This window comes from Sceloporus occidentalis, unplaced genomic scaffold (genome assembly GCF_023333645.1).
Source record: "Sceloporus occidentalis isolate IW3139 unplaced genomic scaffold, rSceOcc1.0.p SCAF_3, whole genome shotgun sequence".
Lineage (NCBI taxonomy): Eukaryota > Metazoa > Chordata > Lepidosauria > Squamata > Phrynosomatidae > Sceloporus > Sceloporus occidentalis.
The window spans coordinates 35,629,288-35,651,591 of record NW_028316983.1 but is presented as its reverse complement, the minus strand read 5'-3'; the positions used below and the strand labels follow the sequence as shown (position 1 = coordinate 35,651,591).

General features: G+C 38.2%; 1 protein-coding gene across 14 annotated transcripts in view; it reads right to left on the bottom strand.

Annotated features, from left to right (window-relative positions):
- The window catches only part of LOC149315753 (receptor-type tyrosine-protein phosphatase T), an 849,328-nt gene that overhangs the window by 153,570 nt on the left and 673,454 nt on the right, over nt 1-22,304 (bottom strand). For 8 of the 14 annotated variants that reach the window (XM_089514002.1, XM_089514000.1, XM_089514008.1 and 5 more), the window contains exons 12-14: nt 20,452-20,725; nt 6,447-6,483; nt 129-185 (exon numbers count right to left, since the gene is read on the bottom strand). In XM_089514002.1, the coding sequence (XP_089370128.1) occupies nt 129-185; nt 6,447-6,483; nt 20,452-20,725 (368 nt within the window). The remainder of the gene's footprint in view (nt 1-128; nt 186-6,446; nt 6,484-20,451; nt 20,726-22,304) is intronic. The other 6 variants (XM_089514004.1, XM_089514014.1, XM_089514009.1 and 3 more) reach the window with 1 other exon arrangement.

Sequence of the window (22,304 nt, the reverse complement as noted above, 5' to 3'; positions counted from 1 at the left end):
ATAAACAAATCAAACCAACATCATACTTGTTTTGACATGCAGGCAAAATATGACATGACAATCTAGTGACTGCCAAAATGTTTGCATTTTTATGACATTCTCTTTCCCTTTCCTGAACTGATAATCACCTGTGCTCATGAGGCTGGGCGGATTTCGGGTGGTCACCTGTTGCCTACTTATTACTGCTAAGAACAAGGAAAACGGTTCCCAGGCAGCATGCACAAGAGAGAAAAGAAAAAAGGAAAATAAAAATAAAAATGTGCCACTTAGTAAAACTGCATTTTAATTCCAATAACTTGCACTCAGAAAAATGAACGCCGAGAGATATAGAACCATTTATGAGCCTCTGCCTTAGTTTCAATTAGGTGCTGAAATTAATGAAACATGGTCTGAGAACACAGGAGGTAATTGTTTTCTCCTTAGCAAGAAGAAGCAATTTTCACTAATAAAGTGTCAATACTAACATATATTGTTTGGGTAGAAGAGGTGGGAAATCAGTTCATGCCAAAAGAATAGCTCAAATTAAAATAAGAACATAAAGTACATATCATTAAAGAAACTAAAGGGGCAAAAACTCATTAAAATCCTTTTTGAATTAAAATTTCCTGGCAGAGAACTGGTAAACTGGGATTTAATTATCAGCTTATTTTAAAGGGATGCCTGTTAAACTAATGATACACATTTTAGTTGAAAACATAGTGGCTAATGGCCATTTTTAGCTTAGGTAGACTCCCACCTTCCCATAACTTACACAGGATCAGTATGCTGGTGGATACAAATACATGGAGTATATAAAAGAAAGTGTAGGGTTTTTTATTTTATTTTATGGATTGCATATGTAATTTAAATATTAAGCAGCCACAGAACAAAGGACAACACACAGATCTCTTAGGTAAGAATGAAATTGTGACTGTATAAAACATTATTGATAAATTCTAGATGTTCATAAAGAAAGACTGGAAGAAATTAAGATGTACACAAACTTCAATGGCATAACCTTCATTTTTACCTTTCAGTCTAGGTACAGATTTCTTTATTAAAATTTGGGCATTCAGAAACATAGGGCCAAAACAGACAGCCCTAATGGAGTGGCTTGATGCCATCCCTGAAAAAGCTGGGAGGGGGCATGGCAACTGCATGCCACGGCCCCAATCTGGTTGGCTTCCACCCCAAATTGGAATGGAAAAAATCCACTCCTATTTGAGGTGGAAAAAAGCCACCAAACTTCAAATCACAGGATTCTGTACAATGAAACCATGAAAATTAAACTACAGATATAAAAACAATAGTGGTATAGTTGTATAGTATGGATTTACCCTGTCTTATGAAGTATTTGTACTACTACAGAACTCTAGAAAGTAATGCCTGGGTGGTGAATGCAGTACCCTTCCTATTCTAATGGACTACATTTCAATTTTCTTTTTGGCTTAAAAAATGAAGTTCCTAGAGAGCCTATGGTAAGTAAAAAATAAATAAATGATGTTTTCATTTGGGAAAAACAGGAAATGTAAAAACAGACAAGTACAACATTATAGCATGGTAGAAAGTCAAGAGCTTATAAAATTGCTGGCAATGGATTACCATGTTTTTCTGTTCTTTGATTTGTGTCATTCCAGGAAAATAAGAAATTTATTATCATAGCAAACAGAATTCAAATGTGCTATTTAGTCCCTTTGTTCATGCTCAAACATAGTAAGCACAGTAACAAATCCATGCAAAAAGGGTTAAGGGGGGGGGAAGCACATGGTACACAAACACACACATATATCACATGCAGATAAATTAAAATTATAACCACTAAAATATCAAATAGAGATGTGGTTCTATGCTACTTCAGTAGATTCAATACTTTCTTACTTATCCCAAGAGTAAAGATAATACTAAGCATTCAGTAAAACATGCCACAGTAGAAATTTTAATTTTGCAACCAACTTCATGGTTAGTGGAAGTCTTCCACAACTGGACTGTCAAAAGTTAATTTATTGGAATTTAGCTATTTAAACTCTGTTCCCAAATCCCAAGGATCAAACAAAACAAAACAAAACAATAAATCCAAAACTCTGGCCTTATAAGACCTGATGACATATATCATGACTGCCCCCAGGGCGCCATGATGCCATGCACCACTCCAGATGGTACATGGCATCATGGAGCGCCTCTGGTACTGCATCCAGATGATGCATCACCGAAGGGGCAGCATACAGCCATGCTGCCGTGACTATGGCATCCTTTGGAGGGTGCAAAAAAGGAGCCACTTTTTGTAGCTCATTTTTGTGCCCTCCAAAGGCTGGATTGGGGCCATGGTGTGAGGTTGCAGTGGCCCTGATGGGGCCAGGATCCCGCCACCCCTTAGAGGTGATCTGTAGAGCCCCTAAGATCTGAACTCTCTAATAATAATAATAATAATAATAATAATAATAATAATAATTTGAAAACAGGAATTGGTGGGAATCACAGTTTACACTGTTTTTTGTGGGGTTTTCAAACTATGTGGCCATGTTCTAGAAGAGTTTATTCCTGACGTTTCGCCAGCATCTGCGGCTGGCATCTGAAAATAAAAATGGAAAGAACAGGAATGGAATATGGGACCTTTTGTCTTTTTAACCAGTCTGGATCCACCCTGTATCTTATAGAATAAGAGAAACAGGAAAGGGAACTATGGATTCATTATTAGAATATTGCTTCACAATATACTTATTTCAAGTCAGAACTGTTCAGTGCTATGCTAACACTGAATGTTCCTATATGTATGGACTGCCTTCTCATATTTTAAATGTGACCATATTTTACTCCCATGGACAATCTAACAATATTTATGGTGCAGTTTAAACCTCACTATTCAAGCTGGAGATAACCAGTTTGCACATAAATATTCTAATTTTCTTAACATTTCATCTCATTTCTTCAGTGTTCTTAACCACTCACCGGAAGATATACACTCCAACACATGCAGAATTTGATCATATGTTACCATGAATTTATATACCAGGGCTTTAGTAGTGATTGAGTCCCTGTACAGACTGGCCTGAAAGGCTGGCCCGGGGGCACAGTCGGGGCATAGCATCTGGATGACACATGCCTGACTCTGCCCCCCAGGGCTCCCTGACACAGTGCGCCACTCCAGATTACATGTGGCAACATGGTGTGCCTCTGGCACTGCATCCAAAGGAGTGCCATATAGCCGTGCCACTGCAGCTATGGCACCCTTTCGAAGGCACAAAAAGGGGCTGCTTTTTGCGCCCTCAAAAGGCTGGATTGGGGCTTAATCCAACTGAAGAAGGGGCGGTTGGAGGCCACCCCTTCAGGGCTGTTTGTACAGCCCCATAGTCACTGTGCACCAAGTGAGATTACAGCTGTATTCACATGCCATAAATAATCCAGTTTGACACTACTTTAACTGCTATGGAATTGAGATTTTTAGTTTTGGTAGATATTTAACCTTCTCTGTCAGAGAACTCTGATGCCACAACAAACTACAATTTCCACATATTGAGCCACGGTAGTTAAAGTCGTGTTAGACTGGGTTTCTACAGTGTGGGTGCAGCCTCAATATTGTGTCGGAGTCAACACATTATCCCCCCCTCCAACCACATGGACATAATTGTGAAGAGGGTGTTAAAAATATCCTCAAACTTTTTCACATTTATAGTTTAAGTAGATGACCTCAGTGCCATTCAAGTATATTTAACTTGCTCTAACGTATGTCCAATGCCTCTTAAATGTATAATGTAAATTCACAGTAGGAATAAGCTCTGTGAAACATTTCTAATCCACACATAGGAATTAAGATGACAGACTGACAAGGAACTTGTAGAAAGGAAAAAAGGCATGGCAGGAGTGCGAGCAGTATACTCAACAGCTCTGTGGTACAAGAATAACAAAAAATGAAAGGATGACATACTCTCACAGCAACAGTGTAAGCCATTTATAGCAGCAGGTGTTACCATTTTAAGATTTCAGCAACAGCATTTCTGCCAGGTTCCGTTGTATTTCACTAGTCAGCTGGGCTGCTACTTGTGACTACCCTACCTATTGCAGATTGGGGAGCCCTACAAAACGGTTCCGTTTTGGACACATATATGATCTGAGTTCTTAGAGGGAACTCGAGGCCTGGATTATTTTTCCAATCCTAATAAGGTGCCTCAGACAATGCACAGACCTGTCACTGTCATTCCTCTCTTGTTGGTGCCCCACTCTCCAACCTAGTTTCACTCTGGTAACTTTCCCAACAGTTAACTGTGAGAAAAACAGAGGGAGTAAGGTGGAAGAAGAAAGAGATTATTGCTTTTCCTCCCAGTGTCTCCTTTCCTGACATACTGATAAGATAAGAACAAATACCTTGATAGGATATATTTTCAGGCATCAGGTGTTATTCCCCATGGGTGAGAACATACTCTTAACTCTCTGCTGCATCCAGGTGCTTCTCTCACTAACATTTTGGAAAAACAGTGTGCTCTTCCAATAGTTTTAAAGTTCTTCTGCATTCCACTAGATCAGCGATTCCCAAACAGGATCTTTCAGGGGTATTGGACTACCACTCCCAGAAGCCCCAGCTAGCTTGGCCAACAGTCAGGAATTCTGGGAGCTGAAGTCTAAAACATCTGGAGGACCAAAGTTTGGGAACCATTGCACTAGGTGGAAGATGTTTTGAGGGTATGTAGGGGAGACTGTTGAAGACGTTGGCTGCCTCCTCAATGTAGAAATAATCCAGTCTGGCATCAGTTTAATTGCTATCGCTCAGAGTTATGGAATTCTGGAATTGTAGTACCAGTGTAGTACCAGTACCAGTACAGAGAAGGCTAAATGTGTCACAAAACTACAGTTCTCAGAATTCCATAGCACTGAGCCATGTCATTTAAAATGGTGTTGAATGGGATTGTTTCTGCAGTACAGAAGAAAGAAAGGGATATATCTGGGTACAATTTAATCTGAGTCACACAAGAATTTCAAGCCTTCTACAACTCCTCTTTTCTTTTCAATTAGTTTTCAGGTACTTTTACAAGTAAATTCATAGTTTTACAGGTACCTTGTAAAAGATTTCGAGCTTGGCTATAAATATGGCTGCATATTTCAGATAGATGTATGCTATGTTCACCAGGTATTTCCTCCCCTGCACTGCCCCAGAAGTATACAAGAAAAAAAATACAGTCATGTGTGAGAAGTATTCATGGGGAAATTCTTTTTGTCTGTGTGAAGGACAGATGTTATGGGGAAAGTGATTGTCTCGAAGTACAGTCTGACAGCTCAGATGAAAAAGCCTTTGTGTTTCAGAATACACTGGTTATTCTTATAGGTCTAAGATTTCTCTGTGACATTGGCATTAGGTTGAATCAGCACTGCAGAAATAACCCAGTTAGACACCACTTTAACTGTCATGGCTCAATATTATGCTGTTCTGGCAATTAGAGTTTTGTGAGACATCCGAGAGTTTTGATGCCACAACAAATTACAATTTTCAGAATTACATAGCATTTAGTCATAGCGGTTAAAATTGTGTTAAACCGGATTATTTTGCAGTGTGGATGCAGCCCTGGAATTTTATGCTAAGAGGCCTATAGAAGAATGTTATTCAGAATGATATCAGGGCAGTCCAGGTAAAAATGTGACAACAGATAACTGTTGGTCTTTTAGCTACATACTTTCCCCCATTTCTTCAACTGTGTTCAAGGGCATCTTTACTGAGTAAGTAGAACTGGCTGGCAGAAATTATTCCCTTCTCCTTTTTGTTATAAATAAATTGCTCTATTGACACCTTTGCTGGTAAAGGTACCTCCAGGGTAATTCTCTTTCATTCTCAGGAGGCTCATAAGAACAGCTATAATAATAATAAAAAAACATACTAGGACACCTATAATGCTTTTCCACAGGAGTCACAACTTTGTCATTTAAACTGAAGGGTGACAAATGTATTATTTTAACAATGTATTGCCATTCCATTTGGATAAAGCTAGACACTGGTGTGTGACCAGTGGACTGATTTTGTATCTTGTATTAGTGTAAATCTCAAGTCTTTCTTGTCAAGGACACTGGAGAAGTACTATTCAAACTGGTAATCTCTGGTTCCTAATTAAAATATCTGGAACTTAACTTGAATACTGCAGATCTACCTTTTAAATGATTATTTAAATTATAAAAAGGGTAAATGTCGGGAAATTTAAACCATAACTAGAATGATCCATCTGGCTGAAACCAAAGAGAGATGTTCTACTACACTCATCCAATGTTTTGTTTTGTTTTTATTTTATTGTTTTCTGAAATAACCACATATATTTTAAATGACATAAACAATTTTGAGATTTGTAGCCACTTCATTCTGTAACAACAGAAAGGCAAAATACTCTATGATAGGTATACTCTGTGGTGTAGTTATACTATGAATCCCAAGGTGCACAAAGGACTGCCCCCCATATCAGCACCATGCTTAGAGAAAGAGATCTTCAACATACCTTTTGTGGCCAATCGGACACAGTTGATTTTAGTCTCCTGCAATAGACAGAATACAGAAAAGCATCAGGTGTGATTGTTTCTCCATTTACAGACAATTTAAGAAGTAGCACTCACAGTGCCTTTTTGGACTATCATATTTAAGCATAATAAACAGACAGTCATTACTAGCATATCACACAAGATCCAGGTATTTTCTCTCTAGGATGTACACCTCCTGCAGGAATATCATGGGTTCTCATAACTGAGTAACACAGCAATATTTCTTTCCTGTATGGTATTGTATGCTAACAGTAAACTCACAGGTATTCAAATTGGCATGTGAAATACAGCTTTATACATGTTATGGAAATTGATGAATGTAGGTCACAGTTTAATGCAATTAATGATAGCTAGAGTTCCAAGGGTCCCAGTGTAAAGTCCTGTTGTAATTGTATTCTTGTACTGTTCTTGCTTTCACACATTCCAAAAGTAACCAGTTAACTTTTAATTACTTTAAAAACTCGGAATGTTAAAAACTGCTGCTTTTCTATTATCTCCCTTATCATTGCCTTTTCATCATCTGAACACTTGTAACAGGTCATAATGCAGTAGCACAAGACCCCATATGAGTAGCATGTGAATCACAATATTTCCTTTTGGGAGGAGTATTTAGAATTCTCAGCCAGACTTGTCCAGTATCTCACCAACCTATAAGCCCAGGATTCCATTGTATGGAAAAATGGGAATTAAATTGGAATAATAGCATGATAACTGTGTAGTGTGAATGGTCCCTGGGTAAAAAGCAACGATGGCTGAAATTCTGTCTTCTACACAGCTGTTAAAGGCAAAAAATCCAAAAATGAGTTGGATGTGCAGACATTGTGGGTGAAATTTCCAGATAAATTAGACAAAAAGGGCATGTCATATATCTCCCAGCAAGATTTCAGCAAGATAATTAAGACAGAGTTAAATAGAGAAAAGCAGTCCTTATGTTTGGTAGGGTTTGGGGGGAAATTATTTGCAGGATATGAATGAACTGAAAAAGAGACAGGTAATGGACAGGGGTGAAGAGAGCCAACAAACTCTTTGCAAGATTGAAAAAAACTATATTTACATTTAAAAAGATAAAAGGATCTTTTTCTGATAAGCTTGAATGAAAAAGTTGTTTGGTTCACATTTCAATGCAAACTTACTAAACCTATATTTTCTGAAATTTAACATACACTGAATACATTTAGACCAGCGGTTCTCAGCCTTCCTAATGCCTTTAATACAGTTCCTCATGTTGTGGTGAACCCCAACCATAAAATTATTTTCATCTCGGTTCCTAAGACCATTGGAAATATGTGTTTTCCTATGGCCTTCAGTGACCCCTGTGATAGGGTCATTTGACCTCCAAAGGGGTTGCAACCCACAGGTTGAGAACCGCTGATTTAGACTTTGAAACCTACAATGATGGTTGTATTTTAGTTAAGGGATGAGGGATGGAATTTTAGTTTGTATACATTGTGTACTGTTTTGGTATTTTATTTATTTGCTTGTGTAAATTTTATGTGTTTTTATGTTATTTTGTAAACCGCTTTGATCTTTTTGGAAAGGTGGTAAATAAATTTATTATTATTATTATTATTATTATTATTATTATTATTCTGAGATTTCTAGCACAGTCCACCCAAATAAAATGTTTAATATGTAAAATGTACACATTTGAAAAAGTGGGCAGAAAAATAAGTATATTTGGGGGAAAATATATGCAGAAATCATTTTACACATTACAAAAATAACAAGGAATGTATAGTTTTAAAAGTGAAATGGTACACAAAAGTATCCAAATGCCTACAACAGAATACTTTGGAAAATGTGCGTGATAATATGCTACAATATGCTATACATATACACAGTGAAACTGAAATAAAGTAGTATGCAGATTGAAGTGGAAAACTTAACATGAACCAAAAAGAATCTAAGCAAAGTTTAACTTGACAGACTTGCACACCCTTATTTGTTGCAACAAAGAAAATAGTATGAGAAGAGATCAAAAGGTACCTAGGAAATATATTCATTATGTATGAACATAAGGGACCTAATATGAAAGGACAGGGTTAACCAATAAGCAGGCATTAGTTTCAAATGTTCCTTGCCACAACCAATATTGAGATGATGGTTAATGCCCATCCCAATTCTTGATTTACAGAAAACTTATCTTCATCCCTTCTCTAGTAAATCTGTCTTATTATGTATTCAGAATTCCCCCCTGTATTATTTGACATAGCTCATCCCCTTTTGGCACAAGACCATCTTGCACATCATAATATACCTCTGTGCTTCTGAAAAGTTACTTTGTCAGGTGGTAACAAGCTGCAGGCTTTCTTTCTCACTTATGTTCTTACACTGCCATGTACATGTCTCTGGTGTAATAAATACTGCATAGATTACAGTATGCAACAGGGTTTCATTAATATGGATACATTTTGCAAGCATCAGCATGGCATTGCAGTGTAGCTTGCTATATCTTAATAGTAGATTTAAAAGATTTAAAATATTGCTCAGTTTCAATAGCACCTCATTATGGCAAATGTTTTCTCTACGGACTAAAGAAACTTCAAAAACAATTTTCTTATCTCATGGCACTGATACCAATGATTTCTTTCCCCTCAAACATGTCTCGTGAAACCTTTAAGAATATTTAGAACTGTACATTAGGGATCAGGAATTAGAATTCTTTAAAGTAATTCTGACCCTACAGCTCTCCAATGAGTGAAAATGTGGTTTTGGAGTATTGTTATGTGATGTTAAAGCTTTAAAAAAAAATACTGTCTCCAATGGCTGAATGAAACTACGTGTGAAAGGGATCTAGGAGTCCAAGTAGTCCACCAGTTGAACATGAGTGAACAGTGTGATGCGGCAGCTAAAAAGGCCAATGCAATTTTAGGCTGCATCAATAAAAGTATAGTGTCTAGCTCAAGAGAAGTAATAGTGCCACTGTATTCTGCTTTGGTCAGGCCCCACCTAGAATATTGTGTCCAGTTCTGGGCGCCACAATTCAGAAAGGACATTGAGAAACTGGAGCGTGTCCAAAGGAGGGCGACAAAAATGGTGAAGGGTCTGGAAACCATGCCCTATGAGGAACGACTTAGGGAGCTGGGGATGTTTAGCCTGGAGAAAAGAAGGTTAAGAGGTGATATGATAGCCCTGTTTAAATATTTGAAAGGATGTCATGTTGAAGAGGGAGCAAGCTTGTTTTCTGCTGCTCCAGAGAACGGGACCCGGAACAGTGGATGCAAGCTACAGGAAAAGAGATTCCACCTGAACATTAGGAGGAACTTCCTGACAGTAAGGGCTGTTTGACAGTGGAATGCACTCCCTCGGAGGGTGATAGAGTCTCCTTCCTTGGAGGTCTTTAAACAGAGGCTGGATGGCCATCGGTCAGGGATGCTTTGATTTGGATTTCCTGCATGGCAGGGGGTTGGACTGGATGGCCCTAGTGGTCTCTTCCAACTCTACAATTCTATGATTCTATGATTCTATGATTCTATGATTCTAATATAGTGTCCAGTTGTGAGCACTTCATTACAAAAAGGATATCCTGAATGTGTCCAAAGCAGGGCAATAATAATGGTACTGGAAATAAGCCCTATAAAGAACAATTGAGGAACTGAACAACAATGATATGAATGACTCTCATGTGGAAGATGGAGTAAGGTTATTTTCTACTGAGGATGGTGCCTGGACCAGTGTATACAAAACAGTCAGACACTGCAGTAAAAGCTATCTGACAGTGGAAGCATCTGCCAATAGTTGGTAGACTCTCCTTTTATAGAATAGATGATAGATGGCCATCTGTCAGGGATACTTAGCTGTGGATTCCTGCACTTATAGAGTTCTAGATGAGATGGACCTTAAGATCGCTTCCAATTCTATGATTCTACAATTTTACTATTTTCATGTTTTGTAAAGATGAACATTTCAATGTTTGGATTTTTAATGACAAATTTTCTCAGAAGAATACATCTGGCTTTGGAATGTATAAACATTACTGTGAATTTCAACTAATGTGAATTCAACTAATTTCCCTATATCCATAAAATCCAGCCAATTATACTCTTTATCATGGGTTGCTCTCCTGCCGGCCATTTACTGGAAGTCAAACAAAGGACACTCTTCCAAGTCTGTAGACTTTATAGAAAAGATGGAGTCTTCCAAGGGGAAGGTCTTTCCCTGGTGCTAAAACTAAAAGCAATTACTAAATGAAACAATAAATTTTGTTGGGTAATTACACCCAAAAAAGCAACTGAATCCTTTAATAAAGCAACTTTTAATTAAAAAGAGAAAACTCCCCCAACATGTTCTGGTGTCACTCTAATGTCAGCAGCCACTGCATAGCCATTTTGATGTCTCTATGATCCATGGAATATTATCCCACCAGCAATTATAGAATTCCAGCTGTGTCCAGCTAACTTATGCTTTGTCTACCTCGGCTGTTAAGTATATTAGATTAAATTAAATTGAAAATCCCAACATCAATCAGTTTGGCATTATTAGTGTAGATTTATACTAGAATCAATTTAATGAGTTTAATTAAATAATAATCAATTTAAAAATAATATTGAATGATATAAAAATAAATGTAAGGATTTGAAATAAATCCATTATGGTTTAAAATAAAAACCATTTGATTAAACCTGTGGGGTACTAGTATGTTATCTGAATTTGTTAATACTTAATAAAATTTAAAAGCAAATATGTGTTAACTCTTTCTATTTTGTGTTTTTTTTTTAAAAAATACTTTGAACAACTAAAAACAAAAAAGCCCTAAAATAAATACACCAAACACAGTTAAAAGGTTTTTTAAAAGTGCATTCTTCAAATACAGTGGACCCTTGTTATACGCTGGGGTTTGGTTCCAAGATCCCCCGTGGATAATAAAATCCTTGGATGCTCAAGTCCCATTAAATATAATGACATAGCAAAATGGTATCCCTTATAAAAAATGGAAACTTAAGATTTGATATTTGAAATTTATACTTTTTTTGAACATTTTTAATCATGGATGCTTGAATCCGTGTATAAAAAATCCATGTATAAGAAGGGCCGACTCTAGTAACCAACCTGAACATTTGTCCCCTCAGTTGCCCACCCAACCTAAAAAATAAATAACGCTTCTACTGGCCATTAATTTGAATTGTGAGATTTAAAGTTTTTGGAACCCCAGAAATAATCTCTCAGGGCCTAAACAGATGAGCAGGATACCACAGGTCCTTTGGATTAAGGACCTTTTGGTTTGGGATTGGGCCTGATCCTGACCCAATCCTTACCCAGGGATATTGGCATGTGTTGTTTGGACAGGACAATGCCAAGCAGGGGGAACATGGGCCTTTTGGCCCATGCTTACAGTGCCTCAGATAACTCTTAAAAGAAATTCAAATATCTTTTGAAGAACTCTTGAGAGAACCTTGAACAAATAAACCCAGTAGAGCTCACTTAACATCATAGGCAATATAGGTATCATCCATTAAGCATGGCTGTTCCTAATAATGAGAACTATTACACTTATAGTGACTCCTGGAGCAATTAATTGAGCAGTGAGTCACTGGAAATTTCAGTCCCCATATATCCCCTCCCTGAAGGATAAGTTCTGCATTGAACAAGCTCTGGCACAGTTGCTCCCCTTCTGCATAAGAAGAAGCACTATCAGATAATTCAGATTAAATTAAAATAAGTCAGCCAATTTCTGACTTCCTCCGATTCTAAATTTAGCCTTATCAATAACTGCGTTTGGATAAATGTTATCTGTCATGTGTACCCAAGGAAATCAAGCAAGCTGACAACTGTACTTCTTCATAAGAGATGTAGAGAACCAAACTTTTTGGACAACTGATGTACATTGGATATAATGTTATACATCATGTAAGGCCAATCATGTCCTGCTATTTGGCAAATATGAGTGTATCTGTGTGCCATGTGATCCCTGCCTATAGAGTACAGTTCGGATGAAAATTTTGTTGTTCTTGTTGTTTATGTACTTCATCTTAAAATTGTGATAAACTTTCCTTTCAAATTAATGTACTACACAATCAAAATCTTGTCTTTTTTTCTCCCAAAGCTGTAACAAGAGGATAGGATTTTTGCACTGTTACCGTTTCGTTTTCTTACATAGAAAACTCTGTTCCATGCTCTTTGTTAACATTAGTGGTGATTGTTGCACTGAACGAGAGCTTAATTAATAGTCAGCTATATAACAAGCGTGGTAAATTGCAGCTGAATTAGATCATGGGCCTCCTTGCCTTCTACTTCAAGTGCTATATTTGTTTTGGGGTGTGTCAGGATAAGACTTCATTTCAGTTTTAGTCTTCAGGGTGCCATAGGCAAGTTGGACTGTGCACTGTTTCTCCTAGAAGATAGTGTAAATTGAACATGTGTGAAAAAGAATATTGTTTGGCTTTGTTGTGCAAAGCACCTGTTTTTGAATGGTGTGAATTTTGCTCTGTGAGTTTTTCAAAAGCCAGATGCTTAGATGAAATGTGTCAGAATTTGGTGTAAAGGAAAATGTCAAAATAAATCATGAGCCTAACCAAGCATTATAATTGTGGGGGGGGGGGGGAGAGAAATACAATTAATTCTCATTGATTCCACGGGGACCATGCAATAAAATGATATAACACACAGCAATCTACAGGGAGGTTGACAGGTAGCATTATTCAAGTGACAGAATTCAAAGATATAGGTATGTTAGTTTGTAGAATCAGTATACAGAGAGATCTTGTAGCACCTTTGAGACTAACTGAAAGAAAGAAGATGGCAACATGAGTTTTCATAGACTTCAGTCTACTTCCTCAGATGCTTTTAAAATGCTGCCATCTTTTCTTTCAGTTTGTTTCAGAAGTGCTACAAGATCTCTCTACATAGCATTATTCAACATATGCAAGGTTTTCATAGAACCATAGACTCAGTTGAAAGAGACCCCAAAGGCCATCCAATCAAACCCCCTGTTATGCAGGAAGACACAATCAAAGCACCCCTGACAGAGGGCCATCCAGCCTCTGTTTAAATACCTCCAAGGAAGGAGATTCCACCTCACTCCAAGGCAATATCTTATATTGGTTAACAACTCTTATCACGAAGAAAAAAATATCCTTAATATCTGTAACGATATTAATATTCTCACTTAATATCCGTAAGGATAAGTAAAAGATGGCAGAACTCTATACTGGTAGCCAAGACTAGACCAGGTGCCTACTGTGGCACAGATCATGAATTACTAATCAAAAATAAGAGTAAGACTCAAGAAGAAAATAAAACTAGTGATTTTACCAAAATATGATCTAAATAATAGCTTAACAGAATTTACTGACAATCTAAGAAACATATTCACACAATTCAAAAAGGACATTGAGAAACTGGAGCGTGTCCAAAGGAGGGCGACTAAAATGGTGAAAGGTCTGGAAACCTTGCCCTATGAGGAATGACTCAGGGAGCTGGGGATGTTTAGCCTGGAGAAGAGAAGGTTAAGAGGTGATATGATAGCCCTATTTAAATACTTGAAGGGATGTCAGATTGAGGAGGGAGCAAGCTTGTTTTCTGCTGCTCCAGAGAACAGGACCCGGAACAATGGATGCAAGTTACAGGAAAAGAGATTCCACCTCAACATTAGGAGGAATTTCCTGACAGTAAGGGCTGTTCGACAGTGGAACACACTTCCTAGGAGTGTAGTGGAGTCTCCCTCCTTGGAGGTCTTCAAACGGAGGCTGGATGGCCATCTGTCGGGGATGCTTTGATCTGGATTTCCTGCATGGCAGGGGGTTGGACTGGATGGCCCTTGCAGTCTCTTCCAACTCTATGATTCTATGATTCTATGATTCTACTAAACGTAATAGACTGAGAACCACAGGAACTATGGTCTGAGGCCCAGGACATAATATAAGAAGAATGCAGACAGACACTTTCAATAAACAAAAAGAAAGAGAAAAAAACATGGATGATAGAAAAAACAGTACAAGCAATAAAGAAAAGAAGAGAAGAAAAACAAAAGGAGACAGAAACAGACTAAGAATTATGAATGCAACAGTATAACAGCTTGTGTGGAAAGATAAAGAAAATTACTACAATGACCAATACAGAGAAAAAGAAGACAACAAAAAGGGAAGAAAAGATCCTGGAAATCAAAGGAAAATTCAAAACATGGACTGGGAAGCTCTATGACAATAATAAAAAAACGTAATTCAAAACCAGGAGGGAATAAAAACATGTTGCATGCAATACACAGAAGAATACACAGTATAAACAAAAGAGATAACAAACTGAAGGACACATGGAATGAAGAGCAAAGGACAAAGGACCTTCAGAAGTTCAACCTACACAATGAAGAAACAGAAATAGTAAAAGAATTCCCATATCTGGGATCAAACATTAATAGAAATGGAGACTGCAGTCAGGAAATCAGAAGATTAAGAATAGGGAGGGTGGCTATGAAAGAAGTAGAAAAAAATCTAAAATTCAAAGATATACAAATGAGCACAAAAGTTAGAATCATACAAGCCATTGTATTCCCTATTACCATGTATGAATGTGAGAGCTGGACAGTTAAGGGTGGGCTGGAAGCACCCAGTTTTCCTCCGGTGAACACTGCAGCATCCAAACTGCATGGTGTCTCTCCGCCCCCAAAAGCACCCAGAAAAACCGGGGTCCTCTTGGGACGTTGCTCGGCTGTCACGAGTGCGCCACTGGCGCACTTGTGATGTAAGCGATGCGCAGTGACGTCTATACGCTGTGTGTCACTTATGTCACAATGGTGGCCCCCATGTGGACAGGAGGTCACCATTATGCCACTGCTGTGACATGCTAGGATTAGGGAGTGTGCATTTGGTGCATGCTCACTAACTCTAGAATTGCCTCCAGGACGCCTCTTCCTGCCAGTATGTACCAGGCCTGAATTTCTTTTGCTATAGTCTGAATCCATTTTTCTATGTCCTAATATTCTAGGAGCAGAAAACAAGATGGCTATTGGGTCATCTCTTAAACTTTGCTTCTCCATGAAAAAAAAAATACCCAGCTCCCTAAGCCACTCCTTCTAGGGCATGGTTTCTAGAATCATAGAATAATAGAATCGTAGAGTTGGAAGAGACCGCAAGGGCCATCCAGTCCAACCCCTTGCCATGCAGGAAATCACAATCAAAGCATCCCCGACAGATGGTCATCCAGCCTCTGTTTGAAGACCTCTAAGGGAGGAGACTCCACCACACTCCGAGGGAGTTTGTTCCACTGTCGAACAGCCCTCACTGTCAGGAAGTTCCTCCTAATGTTGAGGTGGAATCTCTTTTCCTGCAGCTTGCATCCATTCCTCCAGGTCCTAGTCTCTGGAGCAGCAGAAAACAAGCTTGCTCCCTCCTGAATATGACATCCCTTCAAATATTTAAACAGGGCTATCATAACACCTCTTAGCCTTCTCTTCTCCAGGCTAAACGTCCCCAACTCCTTAAGTCGTTCCTCATAGGACATGGTTTCCAGACCCACCCCCCCTCTCTCTCTTTTAAATATGTTTCTCTCTCCCCTACCCTGAGATGTTTGATATATGTTTAGCCTGGAGAAGAGAAGGTTAAGAGGAACTTCCTGACAGTAAGGGCTGTTTGACAGTGGAACAAACTCCCTCGGAGTGTAGTGGAGTCTCCTTACTTAGAGGTCTTCAAACAGAGGCTGGATGGCCATCCAACTCTATGCTTCTATGAGTCTATGATTCACATGGTTATATATCCCTTAAAGAAGCAATGGTTTTCAGTAACCATTTTAATAAGGCAAAAATGAGGTCAAGCTGGTACCTGTTTGGATTAAATTACTGAAATTAAAAAAATCCCCAGTTAATTCACAAATGGTTATGTTAATTTCATTTCCCACACACATACTGGATGTAGATGACATATTTTGGCACAGCTGTGATATATATATATATCAAACATAGTTCTTCCCATTGACTCTTAAATGCATCTGGAATCCCTACTATTAATCACACAGAACATATGCCAAAAAACAAAACAAAACCACCACACAAAGGGTAATGATGTGTCTTTTATAGTTCCTAATATAAAGGTTAATTTGAAATTTGGCTAGAAAGGAGAGACTATCTACTAATAAAGAACCATAGACTAACAATCCTATACATATCTATTCAATTGTTTAATCCATATATTTTGAAATTTATGTACTGTTTATATTATATTTTAAAAGCTTGTAACCACATGCTTTTTTCAAATATAATGATTTATTTCGGTATTTTTACTTTATTTTATTTTTTGAAAAATAAGATCTTAGATGAATTTTGTTTAAATTACATTGGCCGTTTATATCCACAGATTTTTTTATCAACTGATTTAAACATCCATGGCTTGGAAACATTCCAAAAAATTCCAAAAAGCAAATCTTGATTTTTCATTCCATGGATTTGGGTATCCACGGAGGGTCCTGGAACCAAATCCCAGTAGATACCAAGGTCCCACTGTACTATAAAACCTTTTTCAGTCCCATTTGTATAAATCAAAGAAAGAGAGAGGAAGGGAAAGAGAGAGAGAATACATTTTTGGCAATTGAAATTGTAGTAAGTACAGATGAGGGAATTAGCACTTACACCCATACTAGTGTTCCAGTTAATATTTATTCCTGCATTTACTTTAGGGTAACGGTGGCTTGGGACCAGCAAAACCATGTGTCTTCCATGTAATGATATCTACTAGTCATCATGGACAAATCATGAACAAAGAAGGCTAAGGGGCAACTTTTCAACACTACATTTTCAAGAATCATGCCTAATGATCCCAGGGAGGAATTACACAGACTACTCAGGGAATTTCCCATGGAAGTGCAAAACTAAATCCTAGTTGACATACCCCAGGAGCCTTGACCAGGCACATTCCATCTATTACACATACATATACACAAAAATAAATAAACAGGGCAACCCTTGTTGGCCTATTGTCTCTAGCATTGGAATATTTACAGTTGGTGCCTCTAAATATATGGACAATATCCTTAAACCACATGCTACAAACACACCCAGCTATGTGAACGGCACTACTGACTTCTTACAGAAAGTACAATCCATTCACTGCTTCCCATAGAATTTCATCTTAGCCATGATGGATGTAGAATCACTGTATACCAACATCCTGTATAAGGCTGGACTACAAGCCATCAGAACACCATTCCAGATGGGACCTTAGCAGACCTAGCCACCAAGGTCTGCCATTTTTTTTCTCACACACAAATACTTCACCTGTGGTAGGAACATATACCTTCAAGTTAATGGTACTGTCATGGACATGTACATGGAACCAGAGCCCTCCCTCCAGTCCATCTGGTGTCATTTATCCTTGGAGGGAGAGATGCAGGCCCAGCTCCATCGGGCCTGGCCTAGATTAAGAAGCAGAGCCCTCCCTCCAGTCCATCTGCCTTGGTCTAGAGAAGAATTGCTGGACCTGATCCTCTTCCCCACCACCATTCCCTTCTTTGGTGTTGTGTCTTTTTAGATTGTAAGCCTGAGGGCAGGGAACCATCTAATTAAAAATAATAACTGTAAGGTTCTCTGAGAGCCTTTGTGACTGAAAAGTGGGGTATGAATACTCTAAATAAATAAAATAAATAAAATAATATGTCAACATTTTCATGGTTAACACTTTTTAAATTCCCACACCCTGAAACCACTCCTCTATCTGAGGTACATTGACAATACCTTCAGAATTTGGACACATGGAAAAGATTCACTCAAGATAATCCACCAGAGTTTCAACAAGTTCCACCCCACAATCAGTCTCACCTTGGAACTATCAACAGAACAGATTCACTTTCTGGATATCATGGTATAGCTACAAAAAGGACATCTAAGCACTACACTATATTGCAAACCCACTGATTGATACACATACTTTTGTGCCTCCAGTTTTCACTCTGAATACACTGCCTGATCCATAATCTACAGTCAAACCCTCCAATACAATCACATCTGCTCAGATCCACCAGACAGGGACACCTGACTCATGGAATTACAACAAATATTCCTCAAGCTACGGTACCCACCATATGAAGTAAACAAACAAACAAGCAAATAAACAAGACAAGACTTGTACCAAAGACTAATCTGTTACACAACAGACTGAAGACAGAAAATGACACAGTCTCACACGTGGTCACATACAGCTCCCAAATAAGACCATTCAGTTGTATCATCAATTAACTACAATTCATTCTGGATGATAATGGTGCCTCCTCAAGAACTCTTGGTGGCAGTACTTCACTTGCTCACAGACAGCCTCAACCAGGCACTTACCTACAGGAAGGCATAGAACACAGATGTGCACACTAGTACAAAGCTTTGCGACAAACCCAGGTGCCAACTCTGTCCTAATGACAGACTCTAATGACATCACCCACAATTTTAAAGGGACTTTCATGCACTCATCTTCCAGTGTGATTTATTCCATATTATTGGGGGGGGGGGGGGAATACAGATGGGCAGAAAGGGGTGGTGAGGTGTTGCCTCTTTCTCCTGTGGATCGTTGTGACAGCCACTACACGTTGTGGCAACAACACGCCTGGAAAAAGGAGCTGCAAAACGCAGCTCCTTTCTCCACCACTGTCGAGGTGCCATTAGCGCCCTGGAGCGACGCAGTGATGTCCCTTGTGCATTGCGCCATGAGGCACGTCATTGGTGCACGCACCATGTGAACACGCATGCACCAAAACGGCACCTGGACAGCACAGTAGGGCTCTGGAGAGTGCAGATGCTCCACTCTTCCGAGCCCTAAAATCGTCCCCAGGCCGGTGGATACCGCCAGTCTGTACAGAGCCAAAGTCAGCAATGCCCTTCAGCACTCGTCAGATTGGGCAAACAAGTCGGTCTCTACTCCAGAGGATAAATGGACATAAATAAGACATTAAGAATGCGAATACACAAAAACCGGTTGTAAAACTCTTCAATCGCCCTGGACATTCCATATCAGACCTCAGAACAGTTGTCCTTAAAAAAATAATACAAAAGCAGATTGAAAAGAGAAATAGTAGAATTGGTCCATCAGCAATGGTTGAACAGAGATAATGGTTTCCTGGCACACATTTCAACCCTATCTCACCCCCAACCTCATGAGGGTGCCCTTGCTAGTTCATCACATTCCCTGTTTCCTACACTACATTCTAATAAGCATTCATATGGATATCTAATCTCCTTGGCTTTATTCAACAGCCTTCCTCCTGTGTTTATCACCTCATGACCATATTAAAACTGAACTTACCACCTCATCTTCATACCCATAAGATTTTAAATTTGAATTGACATTCTCTCACACAACTAGCTTTATACATATGTCTCTGGACTCTCCACTCCAAACATGCATAGGGGGAAGTAGGCTTAAGTCTGTAATCTTATGCTACCAGCTCCTTTCTTTCAGTTAGTTTCAAAGGTGTTACAAGTTCCCTGTGCATAATAATACCTACTTTGCCTTCAACGTGATGGTTTAGGTGCATTTTTATACTTCTTTTTTGAGCCTAGAAGTACACTGCAAAATGCAGAGTAGTGTAAATCCTGACAGATAATTATATTTTCACATGCTGACTATGTTCCCGCTTGCCCATTTGTTTGGGAGGTGCAGATCAGATGGATTTGTATCATAACTTGCTAAATACAGGCCCCCAGACAAAACATCCCATCAATTTTCCCCGTCCTTTAATAATCCCCATGATGAACCTTCATAAAATAAGGATATGATTAACTTAAGCCATATCCATTTAGCATGCATAACTATATAGTTATTCAAATTCTATCAGTAAATACATCACCAGCAGCAACTATTTGGCCTATTGTACTTCTGCTAAAAATATTAAATGAAGTTGGTACACCAAACACTAGAGATGTCCCTGAAAATGATATAAATGTTCAAAATCCAGATTTTTTTAAAATCAAAATGGTGGATGGAACTGATGTTTTCCCTAGGCCCAGATCTCAATTACACTGATGGGCTAGGAAACTGGCACATCTAACACACTTACCCCATTTGCTTTACTGAGAGCCTGAAAGTAAATGCTGTAGCTTTTCAGTGGTGAAAGTGGAGCATTCCAATAGCCATTGTACGTTTTGTTGTCTCCCACAGTGAAGGGCTGTGTGACAGGGAGGTTGACTGGTTTCAGCTCAGCAGCAAAGTAATGGGGAGAGTCATGGTTTGAAGCATTTCTGAAGCTCACAGGGACAGAGAAACATTCAATGATGTCTGCAGCTCTTCGTGACTTCTGTGGCCTTTCTTCTTTAACAACAAGCTGGTAAATACTGAAAAGGAAAGAAAAGCAAAATTCACCAAGATGATGATGCAGACAACAAAGCGAAAGTTAAATTCCAAAACAGCAATTTTCATAAAGAAAGGTATAGCGTCAGTCTGTTCAGCAGAGTCCAGACGTCTGCACCTATTCTAGAGGACATATACCATAGTTCATGTAGATATAATGTTGAATATCTTAATGGCAAACACAGAAAGCACAAGAGACAGTGTAGTGTGCAGAATAGAAGTAAAGTAAAACAATATTTAGCAAAGCTTGGACCACAGGACAAAATTATGAGTTGGCCAACAATCAGTTGTTCTTACCAAAAACCTGAACAAATTCCAGGAACTTTTAGTGAGGATGGGTCAAGAGGCAAGAGTTGACACAGTAATCATACCTTTTGCTTTAATACTCTGAATCACAGTTCACAAAGTCAGCCACACCAGACTTAAGTGTCTTGTAATGCATGTAACTGATATAATTTAAACATGATCTTTCAGCAACACCAACCCAATAAACTGGATTGAGATTAATATTCAAGTGTGCATTTTGTTTTATATTACATTTGATTTTCACTCCAGCTTCCTTTCAAAATAATAACACCTTTGATCACAAGCATTAGTTTTGGTGATCATGTTAAGACTTTCTTGGTTCATATGTTCCCCCCATTTCAAATAGCCAGAAGACTCAGATCTGTGTGAGATGAATATGATGGAGGAAATAACAATCCCCTAATCTTCTTAAAGAAACAGAAATGTAGCTGAAATTATAGGGATGGGAATAAAATAAAAAGATAGAAATGGAGAGCTACTGATGATGAAATACTTAATGCTAAGAGATAAATTACAACTTGAAAACCTGCACACATGCACTAAAAATTTGGGGTTCACCATTCGCAGTAGCATTACTTAAGTTATGTTCTATAGCTAAATAGTTGAATAAGTTCACAGCCTTATTATTAAAAGAGGATGTAAAGAATAATACCAAAAAAAGCCTTCCATCTGGAAATATCCACAATAGCCTTTGTAACTTTTTTGAGTATCCAGGATATAGTAAGTATGGGGAAGCAATATTTTTAAATAATTACAAATATTTCTCCAAGTTTTTAAGATATACATTTATATATGTTTTCTATAGGAATTTTTTTATTGGAATCCTGATCCATCCTACTTACAGATACTGGATGACTCTTTGGTAATAGGATAATTGTGAAGTCGAAGGCTTTCATGGCCAGCATCCATAGAGACTCTTCTAGAACATGGTCACATAGCCCGAAAACCCCACAAAAATCAATAGGATAATTATTCTTTGGTTTTCACAAGTATATCTGTTTGATTATTATTTTACAATATGGTGTATTCATATGTGAATTATATACTAAATCATTTCACTACATTCCCATCTTTTAGCTTTGCTTTACCAATGAGGAATGGGTATGACGAAACGTGTTTAAATGTTAAGATTTTTTTTCTCTTTTTCATGCATATTTGCACAGTGTATTGCATTCTTTATACACTGTATATTTTGATATAAGGGAATTCTTTGTCATTGCACCATTTGAATGTATTTTAGATGTTAAAATTATTTTT